At 40.8% G+C, this 17,255-nt stretch overlaps 1 protein-coding gene across 4 annotated transcripts in view; it reads right to left on the bottom strand.

The window, feature by feature from the left end:
* The window catches only part of OCRL (OCRL, inositol polyphosphate-5-phosphatase), a 51,804-nt gene extending 36,693 nt beyond the window's left edge, over positions 1 to 15,111 (bottom strand). For 2 of the 4 annotated variants that reach the window (XM_027533037.1, XM_027533034.1), the window contains exons 1-4: positions 14,874 to 15,111; positions 14,529 to 14,608; positions 10,087 to 10,166; positions 7,008 to 7,046 (exon numbers count right to left, since the gene is read on the bottom strand). In XM_027533037.1, the coding sequence (XP_027388838.1) occupies positions 7,008 to 7,046; positions 10,087 to 10,166; positions 14,529 to 14,608; positions 14,874 to 14,912 (238 nt within the window). In that variant the 5' untranslated portion in view covers positions 14,913 to 15,111. Of the gene's footprint in view, positions 1 to 7,007; positions 7,047 to 10,086; positions 10,167 to 14,528; positions 14,609 to 14,873 lie in introns of those variants that run through there. The other 2 variants (XM_027533036.1, XM_027533038.1) reach the window with 2 other exon arrangements.
* Between the last annotated feature and the right edge of the window lie 2,144 nt (positions 15,112 to 17,255).

Raw genomic sequence — 17,255 nt, forward strand, 5'->3', positions numbered from 1 at the left:
CTCTTTCTTTGCATTTCTTTACGTTTCTATCTACACAGATTTAGTGACCAGAAGAAAGAGAAAAACAGAGAGGATAAAAATGGGGGAAAAAAGCACGCAAGAGGACCAGCAATAAGAAAATTAATGAGGCTGCCACTGTAAGGGGAAAAAAAAGGGCATGAATAAGGACTTTCAATTAGAACTGCCTTCAAGATACAGGGAAAACCTCCTTCAGGACACAAATAGTCCTCTCTTTCTCTGATAATTTATATTAAAAGTAGAAAAAAAAACTTAAAAAGAGCAGCTTGTATCGGATAGAAACTTAGAACAGGAACATGTGTTCTCTCTGTTCCAGGATCTTGAAAGATACATTTTAGCAAGTATAAAAAAATAAACTGACCCATTTAACAGAAGATTCCAGAAACTGCTTACAAAACAAAAAACACTAGATGCTCTCTCACCATGTTGCATGGGAAAGAGAACAAATGACCCCCTCCACCCAACCGTCTACTCTCTTCCCTGCCAGCCCTTCTGGCCTCTGAGATCAGCTAACACTCCTCTTTCCTCAACTTCTCTGAATACTCTCTGAATCTCTCAGTAGTTCTCAACTCAGGGAGCATCAGAATTACCAGAGGCACTTTCAGGAAATACTGACAGTTGGGCCCCACCCCAGGCCAAGAAAACAGAATTTCTGGGGGTGAAGCCCACTGGCAGTTTCTAAAAACACTCCCCCAGGTGATCTAGTGCATCCAGAAAACCAGAGTCACCTGCAAACTGGCCGGCCCCTGAGAGTAGCTCCCCCACAGCCCTCCAGAGTAGAGGCTATTTATAGTCTCTCACATACTATGTAATTTAAGACTGGTGTCCTTATTTGTCCTAATGCCATCTCCAGACCATTCCCTCTCCTCCCTCAGGAAAAATCCCTTCTCCTTTGAGACTCACCCACTGGACTATGCCAGTGCTTTCCCTTCCCTCCTCCATGAGATCATGCACCAACCTCCCAGAAACTTCTGAATCCAGGCCTGATTCATAAGACTTCCTCTCCACTCACACTTTTGCTTTAATTTTGCATCCCTTCAAAATTAGCACTGAAAACTCAGTCAACACCTTCAACTTCCTCATCCAATGACCTTGCCCCTCCACCTCAGCCACCTATTCCCTCAGTCTTACTGGGACTACTCAGTTATACCCTGGATCTTTTGTCACAGAAACACCATCACCTCATAAATCTTTAATTCAAATACCCACTCTGAACTCCTTGCCACTTACCTGCTCTTAGGGGAACCTCTGACACACTGATCCCTTCACTTTCTCAGTATTCATTCACTCTCTCTTGCTTTCACTACCCTCCCCCACCTTTCTTTGTGAGGGCATTAACCCTGCAACTGTGCTTAAGGAATTTTCCCAGCAAGAATACTGGAATAGGTTGCCATTTCCTCTTCCAGGGGATTTTCCCAACCCCAGGATTGAACTCATGTCTCTTGAAGCTCCTGTTTTGGCAGGCAGATTCTTTACTACTGAGCCACCAGGAAGCCCTTCGCTTTCCTTTTTGTCAAACAGAAGCCATCATTTCACTCTGTTGCAAAAACCCAGAACTGCCTTACCACTCACTCTGTTCTGGCTAATGCCTACCTGGCTAACTCTCAACACTCAGAAATCCAACTAACTGCGTTCTCTGTGCTTATATCTGAGGGAATAAAACCAGATACACAAGCACACACACACCCCATTATAAATTGACTACTAACCTCAACAGGGCCCTGTATGATAGGAATCAGTCTAAGTTTCCATAGTCAACTTGTCTCCAACTACTATCTGGAAAAACAATTCACAACTTCACATTTATCATCAGTCTTTGAATCCCACTCTTCCCAAGCAGACTGCTTTACCTTATACTTCAAAGGAAATGGAAGCCATCATATCCTACCTGTATCTCTATTCATCTTCTCCTTTCCCTTCTGGTACAAGGAAGAAGATCAGAGGAATTACAACCCCTTGGGTTCTCTCAGGAATCTTACCCTTGCAATCATTCTCTAGACACCTCCCCTCAGTATCTTCAACCTCTCCCTCACATAGTCTCCTTCTTATCAGCATTTAAATAAATCGTGTTCTAAATTCTCCTTATTTAAAACAAAAAACCTTCCTGGACCCCATATCCCACTCCAACTCCAGTTCATCTCTACATTCCCCTCTGCAGTCAAGCTTTGAAAGACACATAGTTAAGTTACTACTTGCTCACCTTTCGTTTCTCTCTTTAATCCATTCCAGTGTGACTTTGGCTCCCATTACCCCTCTGAAATTGCTTTGTTAAGGTCACCAATAATCTCCATATTGCTAAATTCAATGGATATTCTTCAGTCATATTATCAGATCTATCAGCAGAAATCAACAGTTGATCCCTCCTTGAAATAGTCCCTTTAAAAGGCTTCTATGACACCATACTCATCTAGTTTCTCTCTCTCTTTGGTCACTAATTTTTAGTGCCCTTTGAAGTATCTTCTCCTCTACCCAAACTTGAAAAAGTAGAGTGAGTTCAATCCTAAATCTTTGTCCTCACTCTGTATCAGCACTGTCCAATAGGACTTTCTGTGATGATGGACATGCTGTATAACTACACTGTGCAATATGGTAAACAATGACCCATGTGGCTAATGAGTACTTGAAATGTGACTAGTGCAACTGAGGAATTGATTTTCTAATTTTGTTCTAATTAATTTAAATAGGCACATATGACTAGTGCCTACTATAACTGATAACACAGCTATACAATGCAATCACATAATCTCTTATGGTTTCAAATACCCTCTTTGTGCTAGTGACCCAGACCTTACTTCTGAGCTTCAGATGCATACATTCAACTGCCAATTTATCATCTACACTTAAACGTCTCAAAGAAATTTCAAAGTAAACATGGCTAAAGCCCCAGGAAAACTCATTCCTCTTGCAATGTTCTTATTTCTGCAAATGGTACCACCAACCACATTCATGCCAGAAACCTAGGATTCATCCCTGACAACTTCTCTTCAGCTTATCCCCTATCCCCACACCAGCCTCTGTTGATTTACTCTTCAAAATAATTTATCATATCTGTCTAGTTCTCTCCATTCTTACTGCCACCATACTCTCTAGCACTCTAGCTTAAACCGAAAGAGCCTCCTGGCAACCCAACACGGGCATAAAATCCTTCATATTCTTTCAATTTTTAAACTCTAAAAATCCAGATTCCTCATCATGGCTTACAAGATTCTACTGGATCTGGTCCTAGCCTGGCCTACCTTAGTGCCTGAGACTTACTTCAGGCATGCTGGCCTTCTTTCATTTCAAAGAAATTATCAAGCTACTTCCCAATTTGGGGCCTATACCCATGACGTTCCTTTTACCTGGAATCTTCTCTTGCCCATTTTCACCTCTTACTTATCCCCTCTGGTCTCAACTTAAAAGTCACTTCTTCAAAGAGGCCTTCCCTAAGGACCTTGACTAATTTAGTCTTATCAATTCTCTCTATTTCTCCCTGATAATATTTATCAAAACTGCAACTATGAGGACTTCCCTGGCGGTCCAGTGGTTAGGACTCCAGGGTTCTGCTGCAGAGGGCCTGGGTTCAATCCTGAGTTGGGGAACTAAGATCCCACAAGCTGTGGGTGATGAAGCCAAAGAAAACACAACAACAACAACAACCCTGCAACTATGTAACCATACATTATCAGTTTAAAAGCTGTTTCTTAAAAAAAAATAATAAATAAAAAAATAAAAGCTGTTTCTTGCACTAAGTTTCATGAAGTACCATGCCTATGCTGCTTTTCCCTGTATCCCTAGAGCATAGTGCGTGGCACATAAGAGGTATTCATCAACTTATGGAAAAGATTATCGGATTATAGCCATCAATGTGACACTAGTACCAAATAGCACAGAAGCAAGAACCAAAGCAGAAGCAGCAACCTTATCTATGTTATTTTCTACCAACTGTGCAGCACTTAGAATATTGCCTGGCAAATAGAAGGCACTCTACAAATATTTGTTGAAGAATGAATAAAAGAGGGCTCAGTATTAAGGAATTAGTATCATACTGTCCATCAATAGGTCAAATAAGGAAGAACAATAGAATCATCTCTATACATACTAAAAAGACATTTGATAAAATTTAATATGTATTCATCATTTTAAAAACACAAAGGACTTCCCTGGTGGTCCAGTTGTTGAGACTCCGTGCTTCCACTGCAGGGGGCGTGGGTTCAATCCCCGGTTGGGGATCTAGAATCCCACATGCCCATATGCCATGGCCAAAAAACTTAAATAAACTCATACAAATGTGAAATATATGCAGTTTCTTAACATTTTTTAAGATAAAACTATAAAATCAATAAGCAATAATGTCCTCAACAGTGAAGCACCACTTGAGGCATTCTCACTGGAATCAGGAGCTAAACATAAAATGTCATCATCATCATCATCATCATTTAATGTTGACCTCCAAATTCTTGTTGGTGTAATGAGATAGGAATCAAAACTAATAGCTACTGCTGCTGCTGCTAAGTCGCTTCAGTTGTGTCCGACTCTGTGCGAGCCCATAGACGGCAGCCCACCAGGCTCCCCCGTCCCTGGGATTCTCCAGGCAAGAACACTGGAGTGGGTTGCCATTTCCTTCTCCATTGCATGAAAGTGAAAAGTGAAAGTGAATTCTCTTGGTCAGGTCCGACTCTTCGTGACCCCATGAACTAGCCTACCAGGCTCCTCTGTCCATGGGATTTCCCAGGCAAGAGTACTGGAGTGGGTTGCCATTACCTTCTCCAGGTATAGCTACTAGAAAGACACAAAACTATTATTTGCAGATGACTAGGGCTATCAAAACCAAAAAAGAAAATAAAAGGCTCCCCCAAAATAAAATTCCGTAAAGTGGCTGGATAAAAGATAAATATCTAAAAGTCAACAGCTGCTCTGTATACTAGTAGTAAGCAACAGAAGAGAAAAAGCTTCCCCCCAAAAAAGTTCCACTGACAATAGCAGCAAAAAAATCCATCAAAAAATATTTAACCTACAAATATTTGCTATCTATGAAGAAACCACAATATGTTACTGAGAGATATAAAGAGAACCTCGGTAAGTAAAAAGAGATATACCATGTTCCTTGACAGTGACTTAATTTTACAAAAGAGTTAAATTAACAAAATTTGGTGCATATCTATGGTGAAATGTTAGCCATTAAAAATCATATTTTTAAACTATTTTAAATGATATGAGAAAGGTCACAATATCTGTTAAATGAAAATGCAGGATAAAAACTATATATTAGGATTCCAATTATGTAAAAATATAAGTAAAGGACTGGAAGGAGATACATAAAAATGTTAATTACAGTGGTGATCTCTAGGTCACAGGAGTGTAATTTTAATTTATACTTTAAACTTTCCTGAACTTTACAAATTGTACATAATGAAGGATGTATTATCTCTATAATCAGAAAAAATATTTTAAAATGTTTAATACCAACATCCAGACAGTGTGAAAACACAAAGTTTCAGTAAAATCAGCCTTGCTTAACAAACCCAAGGTCTTCTCCAGCAACATATTTTATGCTCTAAAGGTTTATATGTGAAGCCTAAGGATCAAGACAAAATCTAGTTTCAGTACAAATGTTAATAAATAGGCAGAAATGAAGCATTTTATTCAAGTGGTTACTTAACTCCTTCCCATATAATCTAGTAACTTAAATTCTGGACACAGCAACACATGGTTAATTTCCATGTAGGAGAGGCTAACTAAACCAATGCCATAAATTAGGTGTTTGTAAGAGAAAAGGCACAGCTCAGTTTAACATTTCAGCTATGGAAATACCTATTTCCATACTAAGAACAGGACATTTAGGTATCTAATTTCAGAAGATTTCTGCACCAATGTGAGTCACTGCTGAACAAACTTTGCTCACATTCTGCTTTATTAGTATTGCTCTTGCCTTCTCCTTTTTAAGTACAGTAAGACATAGATATTAGGTTACTTGCTCTCCTGGATATCTGCAGTAGAAGCTAGAAGTTGGATGTGCTTAGCTTTTAGGATCAGCCCTTAAGACTTCCAAAATTTATGACCAAAGGAAAGAATAATAAAATCCAAATCAGAAGAAGTACCTAAACTGTGTAATACAAAACAATAGTGCCAAGGACGGGGACTATGTCTAAGCAAAATTATGTATGAACTGATAGCCCCAAGCTAAGGGCCAAGTCCCAGGCATCCAAGGACTCAACCAAGAGATAAAGCACCCCATTTGATTTGGATTCGTGTCGTCACATACTTTTTCCCATGGCAACCACAGAGTAGATACAGTAGCATTCAAGTGCCCATTTTTCCCTCCCCATGTTAACAAAGCACAATTTTAGATGATAAATGGAGAACAGCTTGCACAGAAAGTCTAAGATGATTTGTTTCAGACAGATAAAAAATGTGAGAATGGAAACAGTGAGAAGGAAGACCGTGTTCTCTCTGATAAAGAAATGCCTTGAGAAGATGGTCTTAAATAAAAGACCAAAATTATTTTAAGGAAAAAAAAGATTTCCCTGGTACAAAAGGAACTCTGTAGCCTCCCAAATAATATAATAAACTAAGGAAAACATTATGATTTAACATGTAAAAATCAAAAGTAGGTAGGAGAAAAAAGCTTAAAACATATCAGTAGTTAAAAAAACCTCATAAACCTTTTGTGCCTTAAACACTCTATGACCCTTCCTACAATTTCCTACTCCACAGGAATGACTTAACTGATAGCAACAAAAAACTAGTATCTCAAAGAAGTTCAGCATCAGAAAAGCAGATCATGTTTTCAACTTTTTAAAGACTCTTGCCAGCCACCTGCTTTTTCTTAAGCTTAGGCTAAGTGTTTTGGGGAGGCAATACTAATTTGTATGGCTGCATTATGAAAATAGAGAATACAGGATAAAATGGTAAGATAAAAGTTGTGCAAAAAAGGTGTCTTACATACAGTGGGTCTTCAAGTACATATTTGTTGAATGAAAATCAACTCCATTCAGAAAGATACTTACTGTTTGAAGCTATGTCAATTAAAAGAGTTTCTTCCGCTTCTAAAGGAAAAGAAGAATAGGATCAGGGAAGAGAAAACCATTCATTATAACCCACAGAAGTACACACCTAACTACTTGTTTCAATCACCACTCCTAGGTTTTAGAACACATTAAAAAAAATCCTTTGCTTTTTTGTTTAGCACTTTTAAAAGGGGATTTTAATAGCACTGTGTCCTAAAGATTATAAGCAATTCAACTAAAACAAAAATGCATTGAACAAGTAATCACATGGAATCCCTCAAAGCAAATCAAGCAATGACAATAGTAGGGAATATAACATGTTAATTCAAGTGAAAGTGAGTTTAATTCCCCTCAACTATAACACACTAACTTAATATAATCTAACTGTATCATTTAGATAATTCTTATAAAAAGCCAAGAAAGTGACCCCAAAAGCCTAGAGGTAAATTACTTTCTTAACTCAAATCTAGTCTCTGAAAAATTTCCAATGACCTCATTACCTCCACCCCTGCCCCACACAGGAACAGAGAATACTTGAAGTTATCTTCAGGCTACCATTAACAGTTGTGGGTCCAAGGCTTACCACACCCAACAAGTATAAAACAGGTCAAGTTCAAAGTTCTATTTTCTCTCCATGGCTCACCTAGACTTCCTCCCTTACCTCTAGTGTCTAGATCCAACTCATCACTTCCTCTTGGACTTCCCTGGATTTGGCCATTGGCACCTGTCAGACCCTCCTGGCTGGTTAAACTCCGGGTACTCCCTCTGGGTACTGACTCCTTCCTGGAGGAGGAAATGGCAACCCACACCAGTATTCTTGCCTGGAAAATTCCACGGACAGAGCCTGGCAGGTTGCAGTCTAGGGTCGTAAAGAGCAACTGAGCACGCAGGCACTGACTCCTTGGGATGAGTCTGGATCCACCTCGGCCAGGAGTAATCTCAACCTTTTCTAGCTCCCTCACTTGCCTGGATTGTAATTTGGCTCCATTACTCAGGCACAACAGAAGAACTGATAATGCCCCTGCTGCTGCTACTGCTGCTAAGTCGCTTCAGTCGTGTCCGACTCTGTGCGACCCCAGAGACGGCAGCCCACCAGGCTCCCCCGTCCCTGGGATTCTCCAGGCAAGAACATTGGAGTGGGTTGCCATTTCCTTCTCCAATGCATGAAAGTGAAAAGTGAAAGTGAAGTCTCTTAGTCGTGTCCGAAGTGAAGTCGCTCAGTCGTGTCTGACTCTTAGCGACCCCATGGACTGCAGCCTACCGGGCTCCTCTGTCCATGGGATTTTCCAGGCAAGTGTGCTGGAGTGGGGTGCCATTGCCTTCTCCGGATGCCCCAAGTTGTCTAATATTAGAGAATAGTCTCAATACTTTTACTAGCATGATGAATGAAGTAAGGGACAACAGTGCTTCAAGACAGAGATATTAGTTCACAACTGCTCTTTGGTAACTTTAATTCTTTAAAACCCAAGTACTCATAGATTTTTCAAAATAGGTGTACAGGTTGGGAAACAGAAAGGATGTGAAAACTCAAGGAGGTATCTGTTCCTTTTGTCGTGAGGATTACTATGTGCATGCACACAAATTTTCCTAGATTCCAACCTAGCAATCTGCCATCTATTTCTTATTAAAGACAATACCAAGAGAAACAGGGTAAAAGAGATTCTAGAAGTAGCACAAAGAAGGTATAGGGTCAACAAGATACTAACATCATTGTCTTTGGCTTTTCTCCTCCTTAAAGGGCTGAGTATGTAACAAAAAGCACTATGCTATCAGAAATGAGGTGACCACAGTAACTTATTTCAGCACGCAGGTGCCTCCTTCAATGTCTCTCTTACACAGGGCAGGCTAAATAAAAGATTTCATTCTACTACACAATATGGATTCTATTCACAGTGGGTATTTTTAATTCTTAATATATGCTCTCTTAAAAAGTCATGCCCACTTAGTATTTCTACTTATAGGAATAAATTCTAAGGAAGTAAGAGACATGCAGGAAGATTCATTATTTATACTAACAAAAAATAACTCAAATGTCAAACACAGGGAATAACTACAGTAGAGGTCACTCATAAAATTGAATAGTATACAACTATTAATAGCATGTAAAAGCACTCAAAACATGATAGCAAATAGAACGGACAAAAAACACATACATATGAGCTCCACCAACCCTAAAAGTTACATGTGTAGAAAAAAGGAAAATGTTAGGTATTTATCTCTGAAGGACGTGAGTTTACTTATTTCCTTTATAATTTTCTGTTCTTTCCCAACTTTTTACAGTACATATATTACTTTTGTGATCAAAAAAGTTGCATGTAGTTTAAGAAAGAATTTATGCAAGGCAGGATTCAAGTTTTCCAAGAAGCTGTAGCTGACACAGAATGCCTGTCGGATAAGCCAATGGAGCCACTGGAAACATAATGCATTTGTTCTCTAATAATCAATTTCCTTTCTAGGGCAATGTGAAATGACAGAAGCAACACCTCCTACACAAACCTCCCAATTTTTGAGTCTCATTGTAGCAGATGAAACAACAGATTTTCTGTTCCCTTTCCCCAAATTTGAAGGCAGGAAGCCAAGTATTTCCTCCCCAGAGTCGATTTTCTTATGATTCACCAATGTCAAGGTTTGAGAATCAGCACAATTGAATGTAAGGTACTACAATCTGGCAAGACATGTTGCCAAATGTTTTAATTTCAAATAGTGTGGGGAGAAAGTGCTGAACGCATGTGAATCGAAATGACCTTGATAGTTTACAATGAGCAGTTTATCAGTTAAGCCCAAGAATGTGATTAAAATCTACATATAGGTTCATCAGCATAAAAGACTACCTACATAGGTAACAGACCACATCTATCTCTAACCCCAGCCAGGGTGGCAGGTGAGAATATATATATTTCAATATAATCCTTCAGTACTCTTAGACAAAGAATTTATCATCTTCTCAATGGTAGATTATTTACAGAGGGTAATGCATTTCATTTTATGTGCAGTGACAAATTTAAGTATGTATATTATACAATGATAACGACCAAAGAAAAAAACATTATAAAACTAACTAAGCAATTAAAGCTAGTACCTTGAACACATCTAAAGTGGCTATTTATAGGAATGATATCTTGAACACGCTGTTCCTTCTTGTGCAACTGGATTATTAGCCTAGGAAACAGAAGAATGCATCAACGAATAGATACTAAAAAACTAAAAAAAAAAAAATTTAACAACAAAATACATTGCTGTATTGTTATACAAATCTAGTCTGTATTTATTAGACTTGTTGGATCTTGTTACCTGGATCTGAGAATCATGGTAGATATTGCTTTAGGTCTAAAAGGATGTTAGTGATGATCAGTACCTGAATACCCACAGTTCAATGCCATGGAGAACACAGTCTATGTCCTAAAAACAGTTTACAATTTTAAGAGCATGAGATATAGTACACACACCTTCAGCTTACGCATACCAGAGTGAAGAACTAACAGTTAGGTGTGAAGACCATGAGAGAAGGGACTATGGCTGTCTTTTCACCACAGTATTTCTAGCACCTAGTACAACACCTGGCATGTAGCAGTCCCTCACGTTTGTTGAATAAATGGATTATAAATTTCATCAATTAGCTTTCTGATTTTATTCCCATGGCTTTTATCAAAGAATGATTCTATCTTTTCAAATAAGTATACAGGTTCACGGAGAAGTAAGAGGAGATGCCCAGCCAGCTGCATTAGTCAAAATAATCCAGTGACCAATGAGGTAGCAGATATCACAACCAGATTGCTTTTATATCCCTGTGTTTTCATCATGGTTTACAATTTAATGCTAGTATTTCTGGTAAGCATAACTGAACTTTGCCCCTCAGTATGAAATACAAGACTTCCAAATTCCTATGTATTCCTGAAATATTAATTTTCACTTACTACTTAATCTTAGTGGTCCAGAATCAAGGTGTAACCTACTGGTAAAAGGTCATCCTGAACATCTCCTAACTTCCCCCAAATCACTCTTCAGGTGGTTCTTTGAGCCAGGAGCACTATTCTTTCCTTCCCTGAGACCTAGCTCAAACTATCAACTCCTCTGTGAAACTCCTCCCAAGTAACCTCAGGCAGAACTAGTGGCCTCATGCCTTTGCGTGTCCCTCAAACATAGCACTTAACAGACTCCATTATAGTTACATATATAACTATATACATACATACAAAAAACTACATATGAATCCCTCAGATTTGAACTCCATGAAAGCAAAGACCCTATCATATTCAGTTTTGTCTCTTACCTAATAGATGATCAATAACTTTAGTTGAATAAACATTTAATTAAGCTACAAAGAGAGGTGAATTTCTAAACATATGTGGTCAACTTTTGACCTTAGAAGTCATTCTTTAGAAGGGCTTGATTTCTATTTTGTTGTCTTTTGGGGGCTTGTCATTTTAGCTTTTTGAATTTTTTTTCAAATTGGTTAACTTTGAAGGGGTAACTTGGGGGAAAGAAATGCTTAGATAGAACTAAGGGAGATAAAAATATTAGTGCCATTTTTCTGCTCTGATTCTACTTGCCTAACTTTCAGGGATTTATAGTTTAACGTGATTAGAAAGAAGAGTATGGGGGAAGGTCCTTCTCAAACTGCAAAGTTCATGAGTTGAGTACAGTCCTATAAACCCAGATGTAGACCAGAAACTAGATAAGAAGGACAAAGCAATGGTCAACGAGAAAGAGCTTACTTTAAGGAAAATGAACACAAACCAATGTAATTCCCAAGTAAAGTAATACAGAAATGATGTTGAACATCAACAGTAAAGTTTCAACTGGATTGTCTTGTTAAAAACCAACACAAAACAGACAACACGGATGGACCTTGAGAGCATTATGCTAAGTGAAAGAAGTCAGACAGAGAAAGACAAATACCATATGATCTCATGTGTGAAACAGAAAAACAAAAACCAAAAATACTGAACTCAAAGACATGGAGAACAGATTGGTAGTTGTTAGAGGCAGAGGATGGGGGTGTGTGGGTGAAATGGGTGAAGGAGGTCAATAGGTACAAATGTCCAGTTAGAAAATAGTTAAGTCCTGGGGCTGTAATGTATAGCATGATGACTATAGTTAATAATAATGTACTGTATATTTGAAAGTTGTTAAGAAAATATGTCTTAAAAGTTCTCATCAAAAGAAAAAAAATGTTGAAGGAACTTCCCTGGCAATTCAGTGGTTAAGACTCTATGCCTCCAATACAGGGGGTGCAGGTTCAATCCCTAGCCCCGGAAACAAGATCCCACATACCACGTGGCACAAAAACAGAAACAAAGAAAAAAATTGTTAACAATGTGTGGTGATGAATGTTAATAAGACTTATGGTGGTGATCATTTCATAGTATATACAAATATCAAGTCATTATATTGTATACCTGAAACTAACATAATGTTATAAATATCAATTTAAAAAAGAAATGTGACCGCCCCCCCAAAAAAACCAAAAAACATAAACTGGGAAATCAAGTCAAGTCCACAAATATTTCCCTAGGAAATACTCTGATTTGTTTAAGGAAGGTTAAAGATGAAACAACAGGTTGCATCATAATCTATTTACCTTGAAAAAAAAGAACGTCAGTGTTTGAGTCCTTGTGTGCAATAAAATCGTTTTCAATTGTAATTTTAGTCTCTCAAGTAAATTTCTCCTATGGTTAACAGCAGGAACTACAAAACTAAAGAAGGCACCCAAGAGACAAGGATTATATAGACCAATAATGTAGTGTCTCTAATAAATGATTTCAAAAGAAACTTCTCAAATATGATCTAATTCTGAGATGTTACATGCCTTTAAATCTCAGCTATGCTACTTCCTGACTGTGAACAAATGACTTAACCTCTCTAAACCTCCATTTCTACACCAAGAAAAAGGGGATGACGATGATAATATTACAATTTCACAGCAATCCTTACATGAGAGTTAAATGAACTAATTCATGCAAGTGCTTAGAAGAGTACCTGACACACATCAAGCCATTGAGTGTGACTTGTGCTATACTCATAACTTATACAGAACTGTAACATAGAATTTGATTTCTCTAGGGGGGAAGACAAAAATAATCAAGAGAGCTACCATTGCAAGTTTAAATGTGTTTCCAGTACATGAGACCAGATAGAAAGAGGTGTTTCTCTCAAGGCCAGCTGCTTGTTCCCTTATCAGCCGAACAGTTCCAAACCTACAGAACCAAGGGAACAGATCCTGAGATGTGGTCATCTCAGCACTGTAGCTATTTTTATTTAATCCTCATAATTTAAAGAAGAGGAAACTGAGGCACAAAAAATTTAATGGTTTGCCCAAGGTTCACATCTTCCCATTCTATTCTTGCTTTTGGAAGTGGTACTGGTGTTCCACTTTTCAATTCACTTTTCTGTTGAATTTACTTTCATTAAACTGGTCTTCCAGTTTGATGAAATCTGGGAAAAATACGAACTTATCACATCAACAGAACTGACCAAGCAGAATCTAGGGAAGAGCTACTTCCATAGAACCAGCTGACATCCAGTTTGAATGGCACCAAGAGTTTCAGAATAGGGCAGGCTAGGCTAATGGAAATTTCTTCTCTGTAAACTAGACAGCATAGACAAAGATTGAATCTGGACAATCTAAACGCAGGGGCTGAGAAAAATTGTTTTTAAGCAGAATCCATTGTTGGGGGATGGCAGGATTTAAGTGACTGACAATTCTTCACTGATGTCAAGAAACCAGCCAACAACCAGGGGCGGTGGCTGGGGCATAAGGGGATAGGGACCTACCTATATAGGATAGTCATCAGAGATACTTTAGATGAAGCATTAGTGGCAAAGAAGTGAGATCAGCAGCCATAGTGATGGCTTATCAAAACCTTTTGATCAAACTGTCCAAGGCAGAGTGGAAGGTAACACACCCTGATGAAAGGCCAAAAGTCGTTTACATTTCTACACATGTCATTACTTTTTCTAATAGTCAAGTCAGTAAGTGAAGCAGTTACTGGCCTACACAAAATCATGACTGAATTAATGAATATGCCTTCAAGCAAATGGAATAAAGGGGTGGGGAGACTGGAGGAACCAGTTGAATGAGATTAAGAGAAGGTTAACAATGAAGCATTTCTACAGCACTTTTACTTCTTTGTAAACCACTTTCGTATTTATTATTCTCCCAGTTATAACTCCAAAGGCTATAAGGTAAGGCAGTTCATGTTTTTATTAAACTGATGAGGACACTAAGGCCCAGAAAGCTTTATTGACCAGCCCAGGATTACACAACCCATGTCAGTTGCAGGGCAGGAACTAAGAACCCAGGCTTCCTGCTTGCCTGCCCATTGAAGCCCTTTCCTGAGCCACAGGCCAGGAGCAAACTTGGGGAGAAAGCCGGGTGGTTAGAGCACTGGCACTTCACACCCGGGCCGAACCTGTTGCCCACGTGGCCTCAGTGGGAGGAGGGTGCGTGGCTTGTCGCGGTTTGGGGTTGGGAGGTAATGGCAGGCTCCCCTCCTTTGTGGGTATCAGGTGGTTACTTACTCATACTGCCCGTTCCTCTGGACTAGGGTCAGCGCGCAGGGCTCCCGGAGAGGACCCTTCATCTCCATACCCTCGATAGTATGCGGGCGCTAGTCAAGGGTCTTCTCTACAAGCGCGGCCCAGGAGGGGACCCGCGGTGCAGGGCGGCGAGAGGCTCCTGCCCCTCTGCCCACCCTTCCTCCCCAGCGTCCGAGGCAGCGCCTCCCGCGCCGGCCCCCCTCTCCCGCTCGGCTGGGTTTCGGAGCCCGATTGCCCCCTAGCCGCCCCTCCGCCGCGATCCGCAGTCCCGCGGACCCCCACCCCCGCCCTGCGCGGCCTCCCCTCCCCCTTCTCTCAGGCGGATACGGTAAGGGGCTGGGCTCCAATCGGGAGCGGCGGCTCCATCCCGGCGGCTTCCAGGCTCGGCGGGACTGCGGACTGCGGGCTGATCCGACGATACTGCCTCCCGCGTCCTCACACCCCTTAGCCTCGGCTGCGCGTCCTTAGAGAAACAGCTCCGTGTTGGGCGCGGGCAGCCCGCAGCCTGGAGCCCAGAGCCGGGAGCCGGGAGCCTGACCCGAGAGAGAGCGGCGCCTCCCACCCCCGCCAGTTTTCCAGGCCGCCGCAGATTCCGCCCCCTGCGGCCAACCTGTGGAACTGCAGGCCAACTCGACGGACTGGGGGCGTCTCCCCCACGTCCAGCAAGGGATAAGCTTTCAAGGCTGTCTGTGACGCCAGACTTGTTTTGGGGATTTTGAAGGTTGCAATAGAAACAAAGTACAGTCATACCCATCAAATAACTCAAAGGTGTTGGGGCCACTAGGACCCATATCCTCCATTCAAAATATCCTTATTATGGTTAACAGAATGGACCATGCTGGTTATCCTACTACTCAGATGTCCTCCCACCTCACTCCATCCTTCCACACCCTAAATCGGAAAAATCCCCAGAGATCATACCTTTGCTTTCTCTGTCCCCCTTTAAGCTCACTTGTAAGCAGGCAAACACCAAATATATTATCCCTGGCCCACATCCCTTGCCTAATATAACTCATTGTTAGGAAAGCATTGGATGACAAAAACCCACGGTTATTTCACACCGCGATGCAGGTTTGACATTTCAAAGCCATGTGCTTGCTTGTGTCTCCTGCATTGCCAGGCGGCGCTAGTGGTAACGAACCCACCTGCGAAAGCAGAAGATGTAAGAGACGGGGGTTTGATCCCTGGGTCGAGAAGATCCCCTGGAGAAGGGCATGGCAACCCAATCCAGTATTCTTGCCTGGAGAATCCCAGTGGACAGAGAAGCCTGGCAAGCTAGAGTCCATAGGGTTGCAGAGAGTCGGACACTACTGAAGTGACTTAGCACGCATGCACTTGGGAAGCCCCATATGCTTGCTTCCTCTCTCCTGATTGCTCCGTATCCAATCAGCCAACAAGTCTTATTAATATGTTCTTTGGAATTACTTTTAGATTCTTTGTTTTCTTGCCATTCACACTGCCATCACTGGAGTGTAAGCCCTTGTGATATCTCATTTGACCATTTTACTCTGTTGACAGGCATAAGAATATTCTTCCTAGAGTAATGTTTCAGTTGTGTTATTCTTTTGTTCAGTGGTCACCTATGGATGTGAGAGTTGGACTGTGAAGAAAGCTGAGCGCCGAAGAATTGATGCTTTTGAACTGTGGTGTTGGAGAAGACTCTTGAGAGTCCCTTGGACTGCAAGGAGATCCAACAAGTCCATTCTGAAGGAGATCAGCCCTGGGATTTCTTTGGAAGGAATGATGCTAAAGCTGAAACTCCAGTACTTTGACCACCTCATGTAAAGTGTTGACTCATTGGAAAAGACCCTGATGCTGGGAGGGATTAGGGGCAGGAGGAGAAGGGGACGGCAGAGGATGAGATGGCTGGATGGCATCACTGACTTGATGGACATGAGTTTCAGTAAACTCCAGGAGTTGGTGATGGACAGGGAGGCCTGGCCTGCTGTGATTCATGGGGTCGCAAAGAGTCGGACACAACTGAGCGACTGAATTGAACTGAACTGATTCTTTTGTTCAAGACCCTATGCTACTGCTGCTGCTGCTGCTGCTAAGTCACTTCAGTCGTGTCCGACTCTGTGCGAGCCCATAGACGGAAGCCCACCAGGCTCCCCCGTCCCTGGGATTCTCCAGGCAAGAACACTGGAGTAGGTTGCCATTTCCTTCTCCAATGCATGAAAGTGAAAAGTGAAAGTGAAGTTGCTCAGTCGTGTCGGACTCTTAGCGACCCCATGGACTGCAGCCTACCAGGCTCCTCCATCCATGGGATTTTCCAGGCAAGAGTACTGGAGTGGGGTGCCATTGCCTTCTCCGGCTTTAGACCCTAGCTGGTGTCTAAATCCTTGCAGAGACATTTTAAATTTTATAAAGGTTTTTTAAAAATTGCAGTTCAACAATTTCCTTTCCCATTTCCATACACACATACTCCCTATCTCTCCTTCCTGTTTATTTTTTCTCCTGAAGATTTTTCACTATTCATTAATTTATTTTACTTATCAATTTCATTTATTGTTTACCTTCCCCTATCAGAATGTGAGTTCTGGAAGGGCAGGAGTTCTTACATTTTTGAATTCCCAGCACCTAGAACCATTCCTAGAACAAAGTAGATCCTAGAAAAATATTGATTAAATGAATAAATGAATTTGTATCTTGAATGTATAAGAACCTCTACAAATCAGTGAGGAAAAACGAAAGAAACCTTGTAGAAAA

This window comes from Bos indicus x Bos taurus, chromosome X (genome assembly GCF_003369695.1).
Source record: "Bos indicus x Bos taurus breed Angus x Brahman F1 hybrid chromosome X, Bos_hybrid_MaternalHap_v2.0, whole genome shotgun sequence".
NCBI lineage: Eukaryota > Metazoa > Chordata > Mammalia > Artiodactyla > Bovidae > Bos > Bos indicus x Bos taurus.